Source organism: Saccharomyces paradoxus, chromosome VIII, assembly GCF_002079055.1.
Source record: "Saccharomyces paradoxus chromosome VIII, complete sequence".
NCBI lineage: Eukaryota > Fungi > Ascomycota > Saccharomycetes > Saccharomycetales > Saccharomycetaceae > Saccharomyces > Saccharomyces paradoxus.
The window spans coordinates 479,816-503,054 of record NC_047494.1 but is presented as its reverse complement, the minus strand read 5'-3'; the positions used below and the strand labels follow the sequence as shown (position 1 = coordinate 503,054).

The 23,239-nt window shown below is 39.8% G+C and overlaps 12 protein-coding genes across 12 annotated transcripts; 6 read left to right on the top strand and 6 right to left on the bottom strand.

Moving 5' to 3' along the window:
* Positions 1–478: 478 nt before the first annotated feature.
* SET5 (S-adenosylmethionine-dependent methyltransferase) lies at positions 479–2,059 on the top strand (the record flags this gene model as incomplete). The annotated part of the gene is made up of 1 exon (XM_033910985.1): positions 479–2,059. The coding sequence occupies one exon, from the start codon at positions 479–481 to the stop codon at positions 2,057–2,059; it is 1,581 nt and encodes a 526-aa protein (XP_033766876.1).
* A 304-nt stretch (positions 2,060–2,363) lies between these two features.
* Positions 2,364–4,238, bottom strand: SKN7 (kinase-regulated stress-responsive transcription factor SKN7; the record flags this gene model as incomplete). Its single annotated transcript, XM_033910984.1, has 1 exon — positions 2,364–4,238. One exon carries the CDS (start codon positions 4,236–4,238, stop codon positions 2,364–2,366), a length of 1,875 nt encoding a protein of 624 aa, XP_033766875.1.
* Positions 4,239–5,135: 897 nt separating this feature from the next.
* SCH9 (serine/threonine protein kinase SCH9) lies at positions 5,136–7,613 on the bottom strand (the record flags this gene model as incomplete). Its single annotated transcript, XM_033910983.1, has 1 exon — positions 5,136–7,613. The coding sequence occupies one exon, from the start codon at positions 7,611–7,613 to the stop codon at positions 5,136–5,138; it is 2,478 nt and encodes an 825-aa protein (XP_033766874.1).
* Positions 7,614–8,273: 660 nt separating this feature from the next.
* On the bottom strand, positions 8,274–10,667 carry MNL1 (alpha-1,2-mannosidase MNL1; the record flags this gene model as incomplete). Its single annotated transcript, XM_033910982.1, has 1 exon — positions 8,274–10,667. The coding sequence occupies one exon, from the start codon at positions 10,665–10,667 to the stop codon at positions 8,274–8,276; it is 2,394 nt and encodes a 797-aa protein (XP_033766873.1).
* Positions 10,668–11,460: 793 nt separating this feature from the next.
* RPS4B (40S ribosomal protein eS4) lies at positions 11,461–12,505 on the top strand (the record flags this gene model as incomplete). The annotated part of the gene is made up of 2 exons (XM_033910981.1): positions 11,461–11,474; positions 11,734–12,505. 2 exons carry the CDS (start codon positions 11,461–11,463, stop codon positions 12,503–12,505), a joined length of 786 nt encoding a protein of 261 aa, XP_033766872.1.
* Positions 12,506–12,785: 280 nt separating this feature from the next.
* SMN1 (Smn1p) lies at positions 12,786–14,591 on the bottom strand (the record flags this gene model as incomplete). Its single annotated transcript, XM_033910980.1, has 1 exon — positions 12,786–14,591. The coding sequence occupies one exon, from the start codon at positions 14,589–14,591 to the stop codon at positions 12,786–12,788; it is 1,806 nt and encodes a 601-aa protein (XP_033766871.1).
* Positions 14,592–15,844: 1,253 nt separating this feature from the next.
* PPX1 (exopolyphosphatase) lies at positions 15,845–17,038 on the top strand (the record flags this gene model as incomplete). Its single annotated transcript, XM_033910979.1, has 1 exon — positions 15,845–17,038. One exon carries the CDS (start codon positions 15,845–15,847, stop codon positions 17,036–17,038), a length of 1,194 nt encoding a protein of 397 aa, XP_033766870.1.
* A 64-nt stretch (positions 17,039–17,102) lies between these two features.
* RPN10 (proteasome regulatory particle base subunit RPN10) lies at positions 17,103–17,906 on the bottom strand (the record flags this gene model as incomplete). Its single annotated transcript, XM_033910978.1, has 1 exon — positions 17,103–17,906. The coding sequence occupies one exon, from the start codon at positions 17,904–17,906 to the stop codon at positions 17,103–17,105; it is 804 nt and encodes a 267-aa protein (XP_033766869.1).
* A 218-nt stretch (positions 17,907–18,124) lies between these two features.
* Positions 18,125–18,410, top strand: NBL1 (borealin; the record flags this gene model as incomplete). Its single annotated transcript, XM_033910977.1, has 2 exons — positions 18,125–18,197; positions 18,262–18,410. The coding sequence occupies 2 exons, from the start codon at positions 18,125–18,127 to the stop codon at positions 18,408–18,410; spliced, it is 222 nt and encodes a 73-aa protein (XP_033766868.1).
* A 148-nt stretch (positions 18,411–18,558) lies between these two features.
* Positions 18,559–19,491, top strand: AIM46 (Aim46p; the record flags this gene model as incomplete). The annotated part of the gene is made up of 1 exon (XM_033910976.1): positions 18,559–19,491. One exon carries the CDS (start codon positions 18,559–18,561, stop codon positions 19,489–19,491), a length of 933 nt encoding a protein of 310 aa, XP_033766867.1.
* Positions 19,492–19,703: 212 nt separating this feature from the next.
* AIM18 (Aim18p) lies at positions 19,704–20,669 on the top strand (the record flags this gene model as incomplete). The annotated part of the gene is made up of 1 exon (XM_033910975.1): positions 19,704–20,669. The coding sequence occupies one exon, from the start codon at positions 19,704–19,706 to the stop codon at positions 20,667–20,669; it is 966 nt and encodes a 321-aa protein (XP_033766866.1).
* Positions 20,670–20,790: 121 nt separating this feature from the next.
* On the bottom strand, positions 20,791–23,076 carry RIX1 (Rix1p; the record flags this gene model as incomplete). Its single annotated transcript, XM_033910974.1, has 1 exon — positions 20,791–23,076. One exon carries the CDS (start codon positions 23,074–23,076, stop codon positions 20,791–20,793), a length of 2,286 nt encoding a protein of 761 aa, XP_033766865.1.
* Between the last annotated feature and the right edge of the window lie 163 nt (positions 23,077–23,239).

The window sequence follows — 23,239 nt, the reverse complement described above, 5'->3', positions numbered from 1 at the left end:
GACGTCCTCGTGGCTTATCGCATTTTAGGTAGATAATTTCTACCTAAAAAGCCTCTCGAGGAGATTGTATATTATTGAGAACTGCGATGGCACGGATCTCATTAAAGGTAGCCAAGCATACGGCATCCTTCTTTGTCTTGAAAAATAGTATAGTTTGCAAGTCTTTCCGTATTGGCTTTCAGGTGATTACTTGTTTGTTAAGTATTTTTCGAATTTCCTGCTATGGTGTCCCACCGTCTTACTTAAAAAGATACATTCTTGTCGAATAGTAACGATAATAACATATTTTAGCAGTAAAACGTTCCTTTCCGTGATTTTCTTGATTCAACTTCGTGATTTTTTTTTTTCGTATTATTTTTCTTTTTCATTTTCTTTCTTGATATCATAATCATGGGGAACTTGTCCATAAAACAATAGAAGCTAAATAGGTAAATATCCAAGCGTGCACTGATACGAAACAACTAAAAGCGGCACAAAAATGACATTGACTATCAAGATAGGAACCCTAAATGATAGTGATCAATCTGCAGTAAATGATGGTACAGAAAATGGCTCTGATTCTCGAAAGGTAATTCCCACCGAGGAAGAGATCTGTGATGACGTAGTTTTGCTATGGAAAGAAGAGCCCGGGACTGAAGATGCTACGATTCGGCATCTTTATGACAGAATTGAAGAGAGAAATCGAACGTGGAAATTGAGTGCCTCTCGTTTTCGGAAAATTTTGAATGAGCACCATCTTTACGACACAGATCTAGAGACCGTGTCACTATATAAAGATAGCATACATTTCCCTAAAGCCCTAGATTCTGACACCAAGGTTGAAGTAAAATTTATTGATGACGAACATGGTAGGGGCCTTTTCGCAAAAAAGGATTTTTCCAAGGGCCAAATCATCCTAAAGGAAAATAAACCCATCGTGTATGTTCCACCATTGGACAAGCTTTTTTTCATATCTAATGGAAAGGCATGTGCTCGATGTGGTAAGGCGCTATACGATTTGACCCAGCACAAAATCATGGTCCATTATTTGGATTGTGAAGTCTGTAAGGCAATTTGGTGCAGTGAAAAATGTAAAAAAGCACATGCATCGTTACATGAGCTCCTATACCATTCATGGAGATCAAATAGAATAGATATTCTTCATGCAGGTAATTGGAAAAGATTCGTTAACTATTGTGAGAAATATTGTTTTACTGCTGCCTTTTCCGTTGGTCTTATATATGGATCCATGCTTTTAGATACGGCAGGAGAGGTGAAAGAGCAATGGGAAAAATTGGCAAGTGTCTCACAAAGGGAAAGAATTAAATTAAGAGACGCCAGCGGTATCGGCAGTACGTTCAATCTAATGAACGGTACAACTGTACATACTGAAGAGGGATCTGATAATGGCGCCAAAAAGGGCGTCGAGAAGAATATTGATGACGAGACTGTTTGGGAGAAGTGTTATGAATTATTTTGCGGCGCATTTCCAAAAGCTTCTGAAGAAGTAGATTTGGAAAAATTTTTGATCATGATCGGGACGTTCAATATCAATCAATATAATGGCCAGATATATCATTGGATCTCTTTTATAAATCACGATTGTGAACCAAATGCCTATATCGAGCAAGTTGAGGAACATGAGGAACTGAAGTTACATGCAAGAAAATCAGTAAAGAAGGGCGAAGAAATACGTATTACGTACGTTAATCCTTTACATGGGGTCCGGTTGAGGCGTAGAGAATTAAGAGTTAACTGGGGATTCTTATGCCAATGTGACCGCTGTCAAAATGAGCTGTCTACCTTCGAAAGAGTCCCAAATTTGGAGAAAAAGAACGCGGATGCTAATTTAACTGTAGAAAAAGTTGATTCCAATGACAGTGGTGAAGACGGTTCCAAAAAATCAACTGGCAATCGTAAATCTTCTATGAGGGAAGCCCAACCTGATTTAAAGGAGATACTTAAAAACGGAAAAGAATTTGAATTGGACATACCAGAAACGGTTGATACACAAGGTAATGTAAGAAAAACTTCAGTTAGATTTGACTCAAACGTTTCAGTTGCAGTGGAGGAAAGATAAGAGACAAAACGTATAATAAAGTATTGTGTCTGTTATTGTTTGTTATTGTTTTTCGCTATATATATATATAGTAAACATAAGATAACAAGGAAAAGAAATGAGAGTGAATTTCAAAGCGGCAGATAGAAATAAAATCCATAGATTTTGATGTAGATAACTGAAAATAACTGAAGGGGTAAAACATTGAACCAAAAAAAATGATAATCCTGGAAGATCACATAATAAATATAAAGAGAATTTGACAACCATCAGAAATACAGAATGTCCTCCGTCAATTCATACGCGCAAGATTATTAGCCAAAAATTATGATAACTGGTTTTCTTGAAGCGTAGATTGTGGTAATTGGGGGGTGGAACCCATTGACGAATGTGGTACAGTGTTGATTTCATGTTCCAAATTCGGTATGGGTACCTCTGACCTAGCATTAGCAATGGCGTTGTGATGCTGCTGCTGCTGTTGCTGAGCATGGAAAAGCTGATGCTGCTGTTCTTGTTGACCTTGTTGAACATGTTGTGCAGAAGATATAGAAGTACCGGGAGTAACAGGGGTAGTAGTTGACGGATTATCTTGTGGTAGCATAGCTAACGACTGTTCGTTAATTGTGTTGGGATTTGAATTAGCAGTATTAGTGTTCGAATGTGTTTGTGGTGAGGAGTTACGAGGTGGTAGTTGCTGTTCGCATAAAGGGATACGGTCCTTTAAGTAACGTATTAAAATTGAATGTAAATCATCCCTCGTGAATGGCTTAGCCAAGATATCGTTCATACCATGTTGCAAGTAGGTGATCAAATCTTGATTCATAATGTTACCGGTCATGGCAATGATGGGAGTCTCGTTATCAAAACTTCTCACAATGGATGTGGCTGTGGCACCGTCTAGATTTGGCATAACAATGTCCATTAAAACCAAATCATACCTGAACTTCTCCAACGTTGAGATAGCCGAAAGACCATCGGTGACAACTTGGACAGTACAGCCATATTTCCGTAAGAATTTTGAACATAGCTGTATGGACACTGCGTCATCTTCCACCAACAGTACATGGAAACCCTTTCGTAGCGTGACTGTGTTACCTTGAGCATTTGGTGTTAAGCTATTCTCATCGGGTAAATTAGGTAATTGTAAGGACACTGTAGATGCTGCTGGAGAAGCGTTGTTGGTATTGTGGTTGCTATGGATAGCCGTTGTGGTTGCCGGGTTATTGGTATTACCAGTTGGATTATGGTTTCCGTTGTCGCCAAATATCGGAACTTCAATACCATTGTTTGCCAAAGTGGAACATAGGGTGTTGAAGTTGTTGAGTAAATTTTCATTTATAGTCTTGAATGTTATCAAACTTTCGATGACCGTATTATATTTCGAGTTTAACTTCTGTAGTTCAACTTTGGTAGCGTAACTCTCCATTTTGGACATATCCAACTCCTTTTGTAACTTGTCTACTCGCCTTCTCAAATTTCCAAATGCATCTTTACTTACAGTATTGCTTAACAATAGTTCTGTAGTGGATTCATTCAAGAGGGATCCCGAAGGGTTGTTTGGGTTAGTGCCTTCGCTATTGAAATGCAAAAGAGCCTTTTGAGACTCGTCCAACAGAACCTTCCTTTGCGCCGGGATTTTCCTTTTGATGTTATCAAGACCTTTACCGTAATGGACTCTAAATTCCGGATGCTGAAACTCCCAGCTTTGTTCGCCGTACTTACATCTTTGTCTTTCCTCAGGGCTTCTCTTAACCTTGTGGAAGTCGTACTTGTTTAGTTGCCTCACAAAAGAAGCAAAGTTCGAATGTTTGAAATGATTAGGCAATATATGCGTAGTGAACTTTCCTGTGTCCAAAACGACGAAGCTTTTGCCGTTCTCAGTCCAAGTTACGATGTCGGGGTACTCGTTGTTTTCCAGTATCCGGAAAAGTTTCCTTACAAACTCGTTTGCTGGAGCCTTTGCCCCTGTATTAGCACTACTGCTATTTACGTTTCCAGCCGGTTGTTGAACATTATTAGCCTTATTGTTTATGTGCACCATGTCAGAAGAGTTGTTTGGCTGCATCGTGTTCATCAGTCGAGGTCCGTTCTGCAGCAAATCCATTCCTAAAAGGTCTGCAGTCGAACTGTTCTCGGTGGTGGTATTATTGCTATCGCCGGTTGTTTTATTGACGTTGCTATTTATAGTAGAAAAGCTCATAGTGGTTATCAAAAGGAAAGCAACGAAAAAATAGGAATAAGAAACAATGAAAACAAAGAGAGTAAAAAAACTTCTATAACAGTCCTTTAATAATACAGCGATTTCGTTGCTCTCTTGTCAGTCTTCTTGGAAAGACAGAAGGTTCCTCTAATGAGCGAGTTAAGTTTATGACCCAAACGCAGCAGTAAGCCTAGATAAAATGTTGGAAGAAAATAATGTAACCAGGGATACTTGTATTGTGTTAGTAAAACTTTTGACAAATGTTTTAGATCCTGGAAGCACTTTCAATTCTGTCGCATTCGATGGGATGACAGTTAAGCTTAATAAAGCTGTCCACTTTTTGCTCATAGTCCAAAAGAAAAAATTCAGAATTTCGGAAAATCCATGTAATGCGCATCGATGAGCCCTGCCCACACATTACGGCATCCCTATTATAATTCAAACCCTCATAAATTCGAATTAACCCTTCTTTCGATTTAAGCTTACCCCACTATACATAACATTTCTTTTTTATCTTCTAACAGAGCCAGTTAACCTTTACTTTCGGATCCAACATGGGAAAATGACAGTGGAATATTCTCTCAAGCCCTAATTGTACAAAGATGAGGGATAAATATGTCAAAATACAATGGAATAATGGAAGAATAAAGTATAAGCTGATGGTTAAAAATGCGATAAACTAGAAATTGATGAACAGTTATTTATTTTTTTTGGAGTATAAATAAAACGAAAATACATACATACTTTCCATATATATAAATAGAAGAAATGTTTGGATAAAGTGGGGAAAACGATTAAAAGATACAAAGTAATAGAAAGTGGAAATAAAAGATAGAAAATTAGGTAAAAAAGAAAAAGGGGAAGGGAAGAAGAAGGGCAAGAAGAGCAATTGAAAAGTCATATTTCAAATCTTCCACTGACGAATTCGTCATCCATGTGTTGATCGCCATCGAAATCGATCTGTGAATGGCTGTTGTTCATATTTTTCTCTTGGTTGAATCCATCATTGATGTCCTCGTCCCCATCATCATCGATGACATCTTCGTCTGGGGGCAAGTTTGGATTTCCCGGGATGAAGGAACCCGGCTCCATGAAATACGAGTTTTGCAGGAATTTTCGGTTGTTATTAACGTGTTCATCGATGGCGGACTCATCAACAAAGGTGAAACCAGCGAACTTTGCTTGCATAGCCGGGGATAGCGGGGTAGCAGTCATCATAGGCTGGTGCTTGTTCATGTATGACGTTGAAGCCGTTGTAAATTCCGGGTCAAAATTCGAAGTATCTGTTTCCGAGACCAGATGTGGTTTGAAGGGTGGTGGAATTTTTTTCTGTTTCAAAGCCTCCCAGTCGATATCTGCGAAAAAGGGATGAGCTCGTAGTTCTCTTCCATCATCGATAGCACCGAGTCTATGTCTGGGGTTTCTGTTTAATAAACCTTTTACAAATGACCTGCCTTCTTGTGATAGTACGTCTCTGGGGAACTTGACTTTACCAAAGGCAATTTTTTGGTACATTTTTTGATTGTTTTCCGCAAAGAAAGGAGACCAACCGCAACACATTTCAAATATCAAGACACCCAAAGACCAGAAGTCGACCATCTTAGTGTAACCAGTTTCGTCCAGTAACAATTCCGGTGCCAGGTACTCTGTGGTACCGCAAAAAGTGTTTGTTCTATCCTTCAAATCAGCCTTCGAAAGACCAAAATCGCAAAGAGCGATGTTACCATTGGCATCGAGTAGAATATTTTCAGGTTTTAAATCCCTGTAAACGATGTCGTTATCGTGCAAATGTTCTAAAGCCAAGACTAATTCAGCGATGTAAAATTTCGCCCTGTCTTCTGAAAAACGGCCCTCTTTTTGTAAATGCCAGAATAGTTCTCCACCACTCATATAATCAGTAACCAAATACAGGTCTGTTGGTGTTTGGAAAGAAAACTTCAATCCGACAATAAACGGGGACGATTTGGACGCAGTAGTGACTAGGATATTTCTTTCGCCAATTGTGTGCGCGATCTCATTTTTCTTGACAATGACTTTCTTGGAGAGCACTTTCATTGCGTAAATTCTTTGAGTGTCTTTCTTCTTAACCTGGTAGACCTGGCCAAATGTTCCCTTACCCAATAATCGAAGAACTTCAAAATCCTGTGGACCGTAGTGCCTTTTCTTTGTTTGTTTATAAGTCCATTTGATTAAGATATCTCCCGACACAACTTCATCAATAACACGAGGTTTCAGGTTGTGCCATTGGTGTTGGGAAGCATGTGCTAAATTATGTATCATTGGATACAGTCTAACTTGGCCTAAGAACATGTGATCGTGAGCAGCGTCATAGACAGAAATATCTAACTCCGAGTGAGATCCCAGAACATCAAATGTTGTCTTGTGATGCCATATTGGATGCGAACTATCATTCTTTGGGTCATTTGAAGAACCCGACGAAGAATTAGAAGAACGTTTGCTAGGATCAGTCACTGAAGAGCAAGAGTTTAGTTGGTCCAACTGGGAAGATGATCTGTGTGTATAAAGGGGTTTTTTCTTCAAATGCTCTTTTATCGATGGTAACTGAGAGCCGTTCCAACCACTGTTATTGTTATGATGCTGGCTAGCGGCGTCAGGATTGGTATTCTCATTATTGTTGTTAGTATGCTGGTTTTGATTATGCTGATTATGGTTGTTGTTATGGTTGTTGTTATTATTAATGGCGCCTAGTGATTCAGGACCATTGGAAATGAACTCTGAACTCTCAAAAGTACAAACAACATAAGGTTGTGAATCCTTTGATCTAGTGACCAAGTCACGCGCTTCTATTATTGTAACTTCTAATTTACCCCTAGGAATATCGGTATCTGGACCGTAAGCCGCTGCTGCTGCTTCTCGTTGGTTTATCGACAGCGAAGAGGTGGAAGAGAGTAAGCATTTGGTGGTGGAACTGGAGGAAAAGTTGTCATCTTCAGAATTTTGCAAAGAATTGCCACCGGCATTACCATGTACATTCCCAGCACTAGTTTCCTCTTGTGACGTGGTAATAATCGTAGGGGTGTTGCTGTAGTTGTTATTAACTGATGATATCCCATTATTCATTGACTTCATCTGAAAAAGGGCATTTTCTGATGTTATTCCCGTGGTTCCCATTGCGTATAAGTCCTGACTAATAGCAGTGGTCGGCGTTGCAGTTTGTAAAGTAAAGTTCGTAAAAAGGGCGCCATTATTTGATGACGTGCAGGGGCCATTGGGTACTAGTTTACATGGGTATCCGTTGCTATTTCCAGCGTTGCCGCTGTTATTGCTTCCATTGTTCTGTTCATTTGGATGTTGATGTTGAGAGCTAAACCCAGTATCCTGATTCGATGATTTTGATGTAAAAAAATTCATCATATTGTGTCTTCGTAGCTTTATTTTCTTGCTTATAGGTCTAGAGTCCTCTGACTTATCCTTCTTTCAAACAGTGGCAAAAATAGTGAATTTTTGACTGTACCTTATTAAATAGATGCCCTTAGGCGATTATGTGAGAGTGGGTAAAATTTTCAATAAAAAGCGAAGAGGGGCAAATTAGGAAAAAGAGCCACGAAAAGGGTATATAAACTGGACGAGCTGAAAAAAGAGTAAGCAGCCTAGAACTGGTGCAAAGTTACTTGTAACTATTCTCAGTGCACTTGCAAAGAACCTTGAAAAGAAGGGAAAGAATAAAACAAAAAAGAGAATATAAGCGACCAACGAAATGGATGAGCTGAGCACAATGATCTATGTTATATTGGACCCGTAATATGAATAAGAACGCCTTTAAGGATCGGAATATGCAGAAAGAAGCGTTATCGTAAATGACCGATTCGCCCTTTAAGCAACAGACGAAACCGATGAGAAACAGATAACAAACAAATAAGCTTTTAATTAAGTTTACAGTTTGAGAACAAATTTTTTTTTTTTTTTTTTTTTTTTTCTGGCCGGTTTTACCGAGGGTAACGAATTTTGTTCATTATCTGTTATTACCAGCGTTATTATGTAAAAGCTGTAGGTCTATCTAGAAGAGAAGTGATATCATACAATAAATAGGTTGATGATGGGTGTGCATTCCAACATGAGTTGGGAGCGGTCATTAATCCCGATGGCATCAATTCTGATTTCGTCTTCCTCTCTTGTACCATTAGAAGTAAGCATAGGACTGTGTTTCTTGATTTGCACCCTTCCATGGTGAGGCACTGTCCGTCCGTTGACTGCTACCACTCTGTAAAGATAAGTGGGAGAATACAAGCTTGCCATAGTATCGCATACATTCGAGGAGGTATCCCGGCGGGAGATGTTTTGAAATGTCGATGCGGTGATTAAGTCTCCATAGTAATCAATTTGGTAGATTTGAATCTTTTCGACCTTCAATCTTGATCTACCTCCAAATGTTTCGAATGTGATAGTTTTGTTGTCTGAGATTAAGGGATTCAACTGATGCAATCCAGGAAGATCGAATAGCAGTTCGAAAATTTCGGTGGTGGGTGTGATCTGGCATGTGCTGAACTGCGGATTAGACCACCTGCTATAAAATTCAGGTTCTAGCTCAATCGGACCATAGTTGTGCATGTGTGAAGGCTTAATTAGTGTGGCTGCGAACCGGGTGTCAATCTCAAATAATCTGTCAAAATTGCTCAACATTGGAGAGTACCAAGAGTAGTTATCCATTGCATGATGAGGCTTTATTGAGCATATGCCGGGGAGTTCAGTATTAATGGCATAATCTAGAATTGGACCAACAGCCTCATCGTTTGGTGTACCTTTTTGAAAGATTGATTTCGCAAAACCCACGATTTTTTGACCCAATGTGTTCCCTTCAGCTTGTAGTTCCCTATCTCTCTTCTGGCAAATATCCAAGTGTAACGAGTAGATGGAGTCGTTAAGTTTAGCATTCCATTTGTATTTGGATCTCACTTCTTGGGACAACCACATTGGATGAGCTTCCGTACTGAAAATTACATTACTCGCGCTGCTATGTAATTCGTTCTCTTCATCAAATAATAAATACAAGTATTTCACAGTTTCACTCAAGACATACGTCTCCATTCTATCTTGCAGTTCGCCCGTGATGACATTTTGGAAACCTGCAAATCCACAGTTGGATTTAAATCGTTGCTTCAGATCTTTTAGCAAATGAACACCAATATTCAAGTAAAACGGGTCTTTTGTAGCTCTATATAAGAAATAGGTTGATTCAAAAAATTCTGGTCTTAATGGGTACCATTCTAAGGGAAGGATAGTGTTCAAAGAAAACGGTACCGATCCTTCTAATGAAGATAGAGGGGGGAACTCCGAAGGACTAAAGTTCCACCTTTCAGGGATACCACCGAAAGTGTTCCATATCTTTAAAAACATTAAATGGTTCGCAATGGCATCATCCAAATCACCAGCAAGCACTTGTAAACCGGGGAAAAACGCACTCAAAGAATCAATCCAGGGGACAAACAAGTGTCCTGAGTCAGCCATTATATTCGCGAAGAACCAGTCGTTTTTACAGTTAGTTTTCAACGATTCGTATGCCACGTTCCAAACCTCCATTAATTCTGAATCATCAAACAGTACGGCACCCTTTAAAGCGTATTCGAAAAACGAGTCGATGGAGGCACCAATTCCAGTCATCGGTGTATATGGTGTCAGTTTTTCGGGATGAAAAGACATGGGTAGTAAATCTAAATCGGTTCTAAGAGACCATGTTTTATCAAACGCGTACCTGGTCACTTTTTCATACTTGGGATCGCCTGTCAGGTAAGATAGAATAGTGAATTCGAACATGGGAGACGCCATGGCAGCCACATTATTTTCTGTCCCCAATGAATCTGTAAAATCAGGGGTATCCCACTTCCGTTTGATGTTTCTTCGTGGGATAGGTAATCCAGTAGACGTTAAATATGCCGGTAAAAGCCTATCCGCCATATCCTGAGCGAGACGTAACAGAGAACCATCATACTCGTCCCCTAAATACACAGTCTTTGTGGGATCTGTAGCATAAAGATGCGATGAAAGTAGTGATCCGATAACACGTATAGTAGTTTCAAAGATTTGTATTGTGGAATCAACATCGAAACTGCCACCGGGGAATGTCCTTTCAACAAGTCGAACGGCTTTCAAAAACTGCGGTCGGTCTTCCAATATAGCAATAGTGGTCAACGAATCTATTAAAGTAATTGTGAAATTGCCTAATATATCATTAGTGACTTGATCATCGGGGTTCTCAAAGTTTCTCTTCTTAGGAACGCATGAAATGGGCCTCACCTCATCATATGGATACCCGTGCTCTAAATAATTGTCGAAGCCAAAATAAAACAACTCCCTCACTTCTTGCTTGTAAGCCTTAAGTTCTTTAGCAGTGAATGAGTACGCATTGTCTTCGCTCGCTACATGATCGAGTTGTAGAAGCAATACTAGAAGCACCCATAAGCAACAAACCATTCTATTTCCTCAAACGTTGAGCAATTCATGGAAATACGACCTTAACATGGTTACTCTTGATCCATTAACATACATCTCATCAAAAACGCGTCCTGCTTTATTGCTTATTATTTAATAGTCGCTGAAACATGCCATTAAGAAGTGGTTACCCGTCTTCAAAACACAGCGGAGGCCATAAGTCTATAACAAATGTACTAATAGTGTAACTATGCTGAGGTAGGATGGTTAGTATATCCAACAATGGACTGTGTTTACTCTTCAGCCTCTTTGGTGGTTATTCTCTCATAATCATTATTTTCGAGACAACTATACATCCACACATTTCACCCAAACATGTTTTGTGTTGCGCCATTTTTCTTCTTTGCAGCGGAGTATCTCCTTGTTCGATTCTTCGCGCTAGTCTAGTAGCGCAGAGTTCCTCTGTCCAAGGAGATCATCCCACCGCCTGACTTTACTGTCCCTGGGCTGGCGTTTCCGGAATTCCTCGCTGGGCTTCACCAATCCAGCCTGGAATCCAGGCCCGGGCTTGTTTTGTCACCTGCCCAGGGTGGTGGGGGAGAGCTCCACTTGGTCTGGAATTTGCCAAACCAATAGGTTGTATGGAGGAGGATCTGTACCGTTTCGTTAGCGCAATGGCATCGTATCCTCCTTCTCTGGGACTTGGAGGTGTTTGAAGTTGCTTTATTTTACTAGTTGGTTGAATAAGTAATAGTAATTTATTAACTTCTAGAGTTGTCTCTTTTCAGATTTCGTCGACTAAGTATAACAATAGATACACCACTATTGAGAAAAGATGGCTAGAGGACCGTATGTTAATTTATAGTTGAGAAAATGAAGAGTTGCCAGGACAGGATAATAGTTTTCTTTGAAGATGAGCACCCCGTCATGATCGGTATTAGGAACTGCACCATAATGATAATACAGACCAAAGAGAGAATATAAAGAGAGTTGTGTTCACCCGTCTTGAAAATAGGAGCTTTATCCTTGTTACGTAACTGATAAGCATTCCGGAATGATTTTACTAACAACATTACGTTTAATACTATTAATACAATTTTTCATACAGAAAGAAGCATCTAAAGAGATTAGCAGCTCCACACCATTGGTTATTGGACAAGTTGTCCGGTTGTTACGCCCCAAGACCATCTGCTGGTCCACACAAATTGCGTGAATCCTTGCCATTGATTGTCTTCCTAAGAAACAGATTAAAGTATGCTTTGAACGGTCGTGAAGTCAAGGCTATCTTGATGCAACGTCACGTCAAAGTTGATGGTAAGGTTAGAACCGATACCACCTACCCAGCTGGTTTCATGGATGTCATCACTCTAGATGCCACCAACGAAAACTTCAGATTGGTCTACGACGTCAAGGGTAGATTCGCTGTTCACCGTATTACCGATGAAGAAGCTTCTTACAAATTGGGTAAGGTTAAGAAGGTCCAATTGGGTAAGAAGGGTGTTCCATACGTTGTTACCCACGATGGTAGAACTATCAGATACCCAGACCCAAACATCAAGGTCAATGACACTGTTAAGATCGATTTGGCCTCTGGTAAGATTACTGATTTCATCAAGTTCGATGCCGGTAAGTTAGTTTACGTTACTGGTGGTCGTAACTTGGGTCGTATCGGTACTATCGTTCACAAGGAAAGACACGATGGTGGTTTCGATTTAGTTCACATCAAGGACTCCTTGGACAACACTTTCGTCACTAGATTGAACAATGTCTTCGTCATTGGTGAACAAGGTAAGCCTTACATTTCTTTGCCAAAGGGTAAGGGTATCAAGTTGTCTATTGCTGAAGAACGTGACAGAAGAAGAGCCCAACAAGGTTTGTAAACATTTTAGATATTGTTATCTGCCCTTTCTTCGTCTTTTGTTTAAAATAAATAAATTCTAAATCAACTATATATATGTATGTATATATATATACATATACATATACATATATCAATTATAAAAAAAAGTGACAAGCATTATACATACATTCATTCTTCTTTTTTATGAAAATGTGTAACTAATGCGCCTCAAAAGAGACGAGAGAACAAGACTGCAATTTCGGGTGCAAATGAACTTTTCAAATGATATGCATAAATAAATAAAAAACAGGTTGAATTCTCTAAAATTGAGAAAAGTAATCTCGTAATAACTTTTTGGTTGAATCACCGCCATAGTGGGAACAGTCATTGGTAGTCAAGTTCTCCATACGTAATCCTAAATCATTTATAATAGAATTTACAGCGTTTAATATATCGAGTTCCATAAATGAGTAGAAGATGACGTGAACCATCCTCAACGGATCAGTTTCCCCTCCCTGTAAATTTTTCACCTCTTTACATTGCACCACATTGGGGATATCATATTCCCTTTGTGAATTGTGAGGTGTGTCATCACCGTGACATCCAAAGTCGTCTTCTGTGGTGTAACCGTCGCTTAAGTTTGGATTGTTTACTAAGGGACACTTCTGAAAACCGCCAAAATGCTGCTTATGATGAGATGATGGTACTCCTAATGAGGCAATGACAGGGCCCTTGTTTAAATAACCTTCCACCCTGGAGGCAACGACCAATGGGACTGTGATGAAGCGCCAATCATTATTGAAGGGCATAACTATATATTCAGTATCCTTTGTGAATGGGCCTTTGTAAAGATCGTACCTAACAGAGCCAGTGTTAATCAAAATGAAGCGACTCATCGAAGGTTCATAGTTCTTTGAAGGAACTAAATTAGGTAAAATCTTATGCGTGATCAAATGATAAAGATTCTCTTCAGAGTCTAACGGCCTTGTTGACACGTAGTAGGTCTGAGGAATATACCCCAATTTTTCGTTCAAGTTCAGTTCATGGCGCAGATCATGTACTAAACGAGAAATGGTTTTACCTTTCTTCGTTGATGCTGGCACATTCGCGTCATGCCCTATTCTGCTTAAATGGTATTTGAAAGCGTCTTTATTAAAGTCAACATACCTTCTTGAGAAAATAGGTCCGTCGCCGTCCAAAGAGTTCGTTATATTAATTGACAAGAACCCGACAGTTTCCGCAAATCGACCACTTTGTAGACAGGTAGACTTCGAGTCTAGTTGTACAAAATCTCTAATATGAGTATGCCCTCCAAAATATTGTATAATGGTGTTTGGGTATTCTTTCCTTATTAAAGCATGAATCTTGTGCATTTCACGCTCTGTAGGGTCAGTGGCAGGCAAATGACCGAAGACAATAATCAAATCAATATTCTCTTCTTTGTTTGTCTCGACCATATCCTGGAACCAGCTTTTCTCTGTCATTTCTTCTAATGGTGGGGTTACAATTGCTCTGTTATTTGCTCTTTGGAAACTAAACAGAAACGATAATGCCAGAACTCTTTGCCTCGTTATGGGTGTCTCAAACGTGACGTATTTATTGCCGAAAGGCACCCTCTTTCCGTCATCTTCAATGAATTCCACGTTACTGCAAACGTATTTTTCTTTGAATTTGGAGGACTGAGAAGTTCCTCTATACTCTAGTATGGCACTTTCAGCTGTATATAATTCATGATTTCCTAAAGTCAAGAGATCATAGTCCATCATGTTGAATATCTTCGAGCTCCGTAGGCCGGGAGGCCAAGTAGCATCACTCAAACCATTACCATCTCTTTTGTCGCCAGTATCAATGACTATCACGTCCCTGTACAGTTGTGAAGTTTTCTCCCTGAATATGTCTACAAATGCGACGAAATCTCCCCAGTCAGCATCATAGTTAGCTTGTGACAGATGGGACCCCAACCAGCCATGTGTATCTGTCGTATGGATAAAATTTATATCCCCTATATGGATATCTCTTAATTGTATATTCTGCGATGGCGCTAAAACTGCCTGCTGTTGCTGATATGACTTTGCAAAGGCTAATCCCGTAATAACGGCTAAACAGTGTACGAACGTTAGTATCATTCCACACTGTTGTATTGGCCTTTGTTGCGTGTATTGTCTTTGTTGTTGCTGTAGTTCTTGTTGACGGCATGAGGGGAAATAAGCTTATCGGCTTTTGCAATTGGCGGCTAGTTGGCGAAAGAGCGAGTAATCGATAAGAGACACTAAAGTAAAGAAATATTGTAGAAATGTTTCATTATTATCGCAACGGTAATCTAAATTGTGTAATGATTCCACCAGGAGGCTCAGGTTTACTCTGCTAAAGCAATTGTCTGTTTTTTTCTGCTTCCAAGTTGGTGTCAACTGCTCTCCAGGTACCCATGCATTTTACCGTAACCTTTCCTCCCAAAAAGTGCCTTTAGTTAGGTAATATGGGTGTATATAGGACTTTTTTTTTTGCAGAACTTAATGCCTTGCCCTATTTAACACACTTCTTGTTCCTTATTTATACATTTTGTTTCTTTTTAGTAATATTGGACCTTGGAGCTCCAATATTCAAACCAATAAGGCAACACAGTCAAGCAAGATTTAAAAAATGTTTTAACATATAATAAATTGTTAGATCCCAGTCTTTTAATGTATTATTATAAAAATGTATATTTGTTTGTGCCGTTGAGGCAAAGAACCGTAAAACACTACCGACATCTTAATAAGTTGCTGATCAATAATCACTCGAATATCCACGGCGACAGAACTCAGAACTCAAGACGGTCCTGTTTTGTTTCCACTCCCACTAATAATATATCTGTTGCTAAAGCTTCCACTGTTGGTATAGGTATTCAAAAAAGCGTAATATATCAGTGCTACGTGATGAGGAAATTTGCACATATCATAGATACGCTTATTACACAAGATCAACTTTTCAGCAAGTATAAAGTCGTTAGAAGATTACATAATATATTTCGTGGGAGGTATAAAATGACTATATGTTTCTTCCTACCCTTGAGGAAAGTTTAAACTAGCAAGAAAAGTTCATAGGAGACGCCGAGAATGAATGTTGTGCATAGGATTGTCACCATCATCTCGTTCTTCTTTATCCATTTTGTCTCGTATCTCACCTACCCAAAAAAAAAAATATAAAGTACTAGAGTCGAAATAATCTCGAAGAATGAATTACAGCTTTTTTTCTGTTATCTGTATACTAATGCATGCCGCACTCTTTTCATTTTTTCTCACTATAAGAGTAGGAAAAAAGAAATTAATAGTGAATAGTTGACTAAAAATTACTTGGGACAAAAGATCAAAAAAGTCACGACCCCGATAGCTAAAGAAAGATGTCACCTTTGAGAAAGACGATTCCCGAGTTTCTAGCCCACTTGAAATCACTGCCAATTACAAAAATTGCAAGCACCAGTGCGTTGACAGTATGTGTTGGTAACGAATCAGCAGATATGGACTCAATTGTCAGTGCGATCACTTATTCATACTGCCAATACATATATAATGAAAGTACTTACTCGGAAGAGAAGGAGAAAGGTAGCTTGATCGTACCAATTATCGATATTCCTAGGGAAGATCTCAGTTTAAGAAGAGACGTAATGTACGTTCTAGAAAAACTGAAAATCAAGGAGGAGGAGTTATTCTTCATTGAAGATCTAAAGATCTTGAGAGAGAATATCTCTCATAGTGCCGAAGTAAACTCTTGCTTGGTAGATAACAACGATACCCCAAAGAATTTGAATAACTACATAGATAACGTCGTTGGTATTATAGATCATCATTTTGATTTGCAAAAACATTTGGATGCTGAACCCCGGATCGTAAAAGTTTCCGGTAGTTGCTCATCACTGGTTTTCAACTACTGGTACGAAAAATTGCAGGGCGACCGTGAAGTGGTGATGAATATTGCCCCACTATTAATGGGGGCCATCCTTATAGACACTTCGAATATGAGGCGCAAAGTCGAGCCAAGTGATAAGTTAGCCATCGAAAGATGTCAAGATGTGCTTAGCCATGCCGCTAATGAAGTGTCTGCGCAAGGCTGGCAGGACAGCAGTGTGTTTTACAAGGAGATAAAATCAAGAAAGAACGATATTAAAGGATTTTCGGTAAGTGATATCTTGAAGAAAGATTACAAACAATTCAATTTCCAGGGAAAGGGGCCCAAAAGTTTAGAAATCGGTTTTTCATCAATAGTAAAAAGGATATCATGGCTATTTAGTGAACATGGTGGAGAAGCAGATTTTCTCAAGCAATGCAGAGGTTTCCAGAGCGAGAGGAGGCTCGATGTGTTGGTGCTATTGACGTCATGGAGGAAAGCTGGTGATTCACACAGAGAACTGGTCATGTTGGGAGACCCTAAGGTGCTGTCTGAACTTATTAGAAGGGTTACCGATAAACTTCATCTCCAAATATTTGGAGGCGATCTTGGCGAAGGAGTGGCAATGTTTAAGCAACTGAACGTCGAAGCCACCAGAAAGCAAGTCGTCCCCTATTTAGAGGAAGCTTACTCAAAACTGGAAGAGTGAAGAGAGATGTTATATATGCTTTATTTGGTTTATATAAGACCTATATAGATAATTTTGTACACTACTATTTGTCTTGGTGTTGTTCGGGTTGTTCAGGTTGTCCCGGTTGGTCTTGTTGTTGCTGTTGTCTTAGTCTTTCTTGTCTTTGCTGTTCTTCTTCCATAGATAGACGCAAAGCCATTGCCAGTTCAGGGTCCATTGATGGGTCTACCCCGAAGTCCATAAATGCGCCATTGGCATCGGAATCACCGCCAGACCCACCAAAGGCGCCCATACCGGAGGAACCTTCTTCGAGAATTATGGGTGAGGATGCGATGTTCTCATACAGCAGTCTGGGGCCAGGCGTCACAGTAAGTAAATGACTAGTCTCCTCTTGAGGGTTGTTCACTGCGGCAATAAACTCATCTAACAGCTCTGTATTTTGTTCAATCTCGCCAAAATTGATAATATCCACGGCAACATTGTTCTTTTTCAGTGTTTTGGCCAATCTGATCAATTCGTCTCGAGGGTCACTTATTGGGCTACACACAAACGCCACGATTCTTTGGTGTTGGACCTTATTCTGACGATGCTTCAGGGTCAGCTGGGCGATCTGCAACGCAGTGGCCATATGCAGCTTACCCTCGATCTGCGTATCGTGTAATCCAGCAAGGATCTTCCCAAACTCCGCGGTGAACGTAGACAACACCCGGGGGTTGGCGCCAGCACCAGAGATAAGTCCCACTGTATTCTCAGGATTGCTGTTTCTCTTGGCTTGAAATATAAATTCTACGGAATCGATCTGGGCTTCGAACCTAGTCCTAAGGAAGTCCCCATTGCGGGAGTACTCTGAATTATCAATCACTAACACTGTAGCTTCTAATACCATTGTGTGCGCTTGCTGCTGAGCTATTTATTGACTTCTCCCTCCTTTCTGCACGCTCTAGAAGCCTGATACAATTGTGTATTATAGTTGTAAATTCCGGTGGCGAAAACCCGCCTGGCGGAAATCACCCGGCAGCTATAATATCATATAACCTCAAGAGCATACAATTGTAAACAAGTGGCGATAACAGCAGCAAAGAGCGGCTGTTGAACACAGTCACGATGGTACCGGTACTCACTCCCGAAGAACGCCAGAAGTTGCGCAGCACAGTACTACATCGCATGCAGCTGCAACGTATGTTACCGCATCACTCTTTCCCCAATCATGCGCTTGCACTAACTACTAACACTTATTTCAGTGGAAAAAACAGAAAAACAAATCGAGACCATTAAGAAGCAGACATTGGCGAAGTTGAACCTTCTTCAGCAGCCTGGCCCAGCATCAGCGTCCCAGCAAAAGGAACTAATCAGACAGGTGCTTGAACAGGAAGAACTTCGTATAGAATGACTAGGTCGTATAATGGACCCTTTCTCGGTTCTCGCAATGGTGCTCCTATTACTAATCAGCGGCCGATTTGTTGATATTAAAGCAGCGTGTAGGTACATCCCCTTGTTGCATTGTTATCTACCAGAGCATAACTCAGGTAGATCAAAACATGAGTTTAGTCAGTAAGGTTTTGGTGAAAAGAAGCTGCCTAGAGGTGGGCATAAGAAGGGCCCCTCAGTGGTATTCTCACTACTCTACTACAGCGGGCAATGCTCGTGTGAACAAGAAGGGAAGCAAGGTAGTGCCCGTGTTGACAGGATTAGCACTGGCCTCTATATTTGCGAAGAAATGGTATGACGATTCGCAGATTAAGAAGGCGGATGCCACTAGCGTTGCAGTCGACCCGTCCATCTCTGCATTCCCTAAGAAGATGGGCCCTCCACAATGGCCCTTATCAACCCAATACGAGCTGCTCGGTAAGGGTGTGCGTTGTGTCTCCTCCATTACTTTCAAGGCATATGGCCTAGGCATATATGTGGCCGCTGAGGACAAGCACCTGGTCTCCGAAGTGTTGGATTCAAAGTTCTTGTCTCAGGCGTTCATTGACACTACAGCGCCCCCATCACCGGCAGAATCACATCAAGATAATTTACGCGCAGCTCTGAATGACCCTGCTAAGGCTCCCATCTTGATTAATAACCTCTTAGACAGTGGAATCAGGCTAATGTCCAAGAATACTCCAATAAAAGCAGGTTCCTTCAAGCTATTGATGGACGGCACCAAAAAGAGCGTTTTGAAGAACCCAGATTCTCAGTCTCAAGACAAAGACCGGCTGGAAGCTGGCTTCCAAGAATTGCATGACTGTTTCAGGAGCGTAAAGGGACTTGTGGCTCGAGATGATGATTTTTTCATTGAGCTGAATAAGGACTGCTCTATGAACTTATCTTACTACGCAAGGAAGAAGGACGAATTCGTGATATTGGGCACCGTGAAGGAGCCTCTCATTGGAAAGCTCTTATTCGCTCATTACCTCGCTGCTGTAGATCCTCCTTCACCGGAAGCTAGGCAGGGCGTAATCGACGCACTCGTGTCTCTATCCTAGAGCTCTTCCGCCGACTACTATACACATTTACGTAAATACATACGCTTGCCCAAAAGTCCCACATATACTTCAATAATGTTTTTGAATATCCTTTTGACAACAATTTTTTCAGGGCAAACCCCTCAAAATTGTGATATTGTCATTAGGCTTCGACAAAAAAAAAAATCAATTAAAAACTCTTATGAGCGTCGCAACCGTAATAGATTTCCTCTATGAACGGAAGAAGGTGCACCAATATGCTAAAATCATTCCAGCGAACACTAGGCAAATGTCAAAGATCTTCATCAGCCAACCATTGGCAATGTTTCAAAAGAAATTTTGCTAGTATACGCGCCACCAAATATCCTGGGCATTTTAATTCGACGTTTCACTTTTGGCCCTGGCTTGCGGCGCCAACGTTACTTGCTGCTTCGTTGTACTACCACGATCGTCCGTTACAAAATGACGATAAGACTGATACTTTTCCTCCCCATACTGAATCGGTACAGGTAGATTCGAGCGTATCGGACTTCCCACTGACCATTAATGCTTTGAACTTCCCCGTTTCTACCACTTTTAAGTTATTAGGGTACGGTCAAAGGCACGTCACGTTTTTGAGGTTCAAAGTCTATGCCTTGGGCCTTTATCTAGCTGAAAATGATGAGAACCTTGTCGCAGACACTCTAAATGAAACATATTTGCATAAATATTTCCTTGATGTGGATGACTCCAAGACTCCTAAGGAGAATCTAGCTAGATTATTGATACGGGATGACTCAAAATCGGTCATGATGATTGACGATTTACTGGATTCCGGAATGAGAATGCTGGCAAAGATAACTCCCGTAAGAAATACAGATTTTAAGCATCTCAAGGAGGGCCTGGTTAAAACTATTTCGAAACACCCTGATGTGGCCAACAATAAAGACACACTGGCGAAAGGACTGAGTGAGTTGAATGACGCCTTTTCGCGTAAGGGATCTGTCAGAAAAAATGACGATTTGATCATTGAATTGTTAGCTAACGGAGCTTTGCAATTTTCGTATCATGACAGTAAAAACAACGAATTTGAGGTTATGGGAGTGGTTAATAACCAACTGGTCGGAAAATTTTTATTTAGCCAATATTTATGTGGAGATAAATCCCCTTCTCCACAGGCCAAGAAAACGGCTATTGACAAATTGATCACACTCCTATAAAACTTTAGAGTTTAAGCTTGTTAATAATTCTACACTATTTTTATCCGTAAATGCCTATATACTATTAGCATATACATACATATATTCATATTGAAATAAAACCAGGCGGAATCGGTTGAGATTATTCTTCCTCCTCCTCTTCGTCATCACTTAATTCGATGGCGGGAATTTCAAACTCCTCCTGTTCTTCATCTTCACTATCCTTCACTGACTTCTGTTCTTCCTTAATTTGACTCACAGCTTTTTCCACAATCAATTCTTTGCCGTTTTCCACGGTTGTTTCTTCCACGACTTTTACTTTCTTGGGTGAAGATGCGGTTTCTTTTTCAATGATTTCTTCTACTGATCTCTTCTTGAAGATGGCGGTGTCATCGATGACCTTCGGAACCGTGCGTTCGGGTTCAGGAATTGTAACGTTTTCCAAATTTTCTAACGCTTTTAAAGTCTTCAGGTCAGTATTTCCGTGTGAGTATGATTCGTTTGTCTTGACCTCTCTCTCGCTAATACCTTCCCTAACCTCCTCCTCTTCGCCCAAGCACAAAGGTTTTTGCAACTGGTATACCATACCAACTGGTACTTTTGGATGGCACAGTAATTCAAACATATCATCACTGGTATTTTTTAGTAGCGAAATCGCAATTGGTAAAATTGAAACACGTTCATTACCTGGATGAAGAACTTCACAACGCAGGAGATTGACAAAGCTTTCCGGGATACAACCAAACTTTTCCTTCAATCTTAAAGATTGTGTGATACTATATTTCAAAATTTGAATATGTGGAGTTGAAGGCAAGATCCAATTGTTTAATGCAGTAATAAAAAACTCATTGATTTCATTGAACCAATTCATGGAATCTTTGCACACAAATAGTTCTGGATGGGTATAAATATCAGAATATGCGCCTTCAGCGCTTTTGTTCTTCTTAGATTGTTTTGTTTTAATCTGTTGTTTCATGACACTTTTACGATTTTTGAATAGAGAATCAATCAATGTTTTATCACGAGATAAGAACAACGCCACGTCAATTAACTGAGATATGACGCTGATTGTGCTCAGTTGGTGGCCTAAATGGGACATAATCATATTCATTAATCTGAAAACAGTAGCAAACTCAAACTTCAACGATCCAACAACATCAAAATCAATTTCGTTATTACTCTTCTTTTTTAGCGGAATGAAAAGTTCAACGGAAGAAAGGATTCCTTCGAAGAATGATAAACCACATTTGCCATATTTTGAAACCATGGTTTCCCATAATCTAATACCTTGGAATTGTATTTGAGGTAAGATGCTATTGATAACCCCATTTAGTTCATTATCACGACGTAATTCTTTCTTTAAAGGTAAATATTTGTTGCTAACTCCTAACAAAACTTCGCAAAGGGAATTGATACCACCCAGCGGGACTCGGATGGGAAAGGGAGTTGGCAAAGAGATGAATGCAACAAGCATGTCGACCAATAAAGAAAAACGTTGTGGGATTTCCCACAACGTTAAAGGGGCGTTGAAATCTAATTTCAATGCAGGTAAAAATTCCTCTTTATCGTTGGATTCGTCGATTACCGGTAAACCTTTGATTAATTTATACAGCTCAACATCTTGTTCAAAATCCAAGATTTCTCCACATAATTGAATAATAGGCTTGAATTGTGATAAGATGGACAATAACCCTGTTCTCCAATTAGAATCAGCATAAACTTTGTGATGTGCTTGATTTTCGTCATCGTTTGTATTGCTAACTTGAATTTTTAGCAAATGCAAATAAGCAAAATTCTCACAAACAAGCCTCTGCGTCTTAGAGCCCAACGAAGCATAATCCGATATGATTAAATTTATTAACACAGTGCGAAATTTATTAATGAATGGCTTGAATGTTGTAGTGTTTCTCTTCAATATTCTTTGTAGCACTGGCAAAACATGTTCGGACTCGTATTGAGACAAGGTAATCAACGTCGGAATAATGGCCTTTAATTTGGGAACCAATGCTTCTCTTGATAATGTAGGTTTATTCTTCATTAAGTCCATGATAATTGCCATAGAGGAAATCAGAGTATTAAATAACTGTTTTCCATGCGACGAAGAAGTAACGGAAGAGTAAAAACCTGTTTTCTGTTCTAGCCTGGAATAAATAGCAGCAAGCAATTGACCACCATGAGTTGATAAAACTAGTGGATTATAAGCGCAAATCACAACAGAGGTATGACACCCTTTCCAAAGATCAAAGTCATTGCTTGATCTGATTAGTTTCAGAATTTTTGTAACAAGGAAGCCCAATTCAGATTTTAATAGCTGTTCATTGATATAAACTGGTGATCTCAAAGTCGCCAATATAGTATGGAACTCATTACCTTTGGCAAATTCCAGGTTTTTAGCCAAAGTGGAAGCTGCAATAAATTCCTCTGACATGCTCAATTTTCGGCTATGCTTGGTTTAGTGACTGGAAAGGCCTAAATGGAATATTGGTACAGTATCCACTTTCCACTGTATTTTATTGTAGTTTAATATTGAAAAATTTTCCTGCGATGACCCGTCTCAAACGATGAAGGCAACGTAATATTTGGAAAAGTAA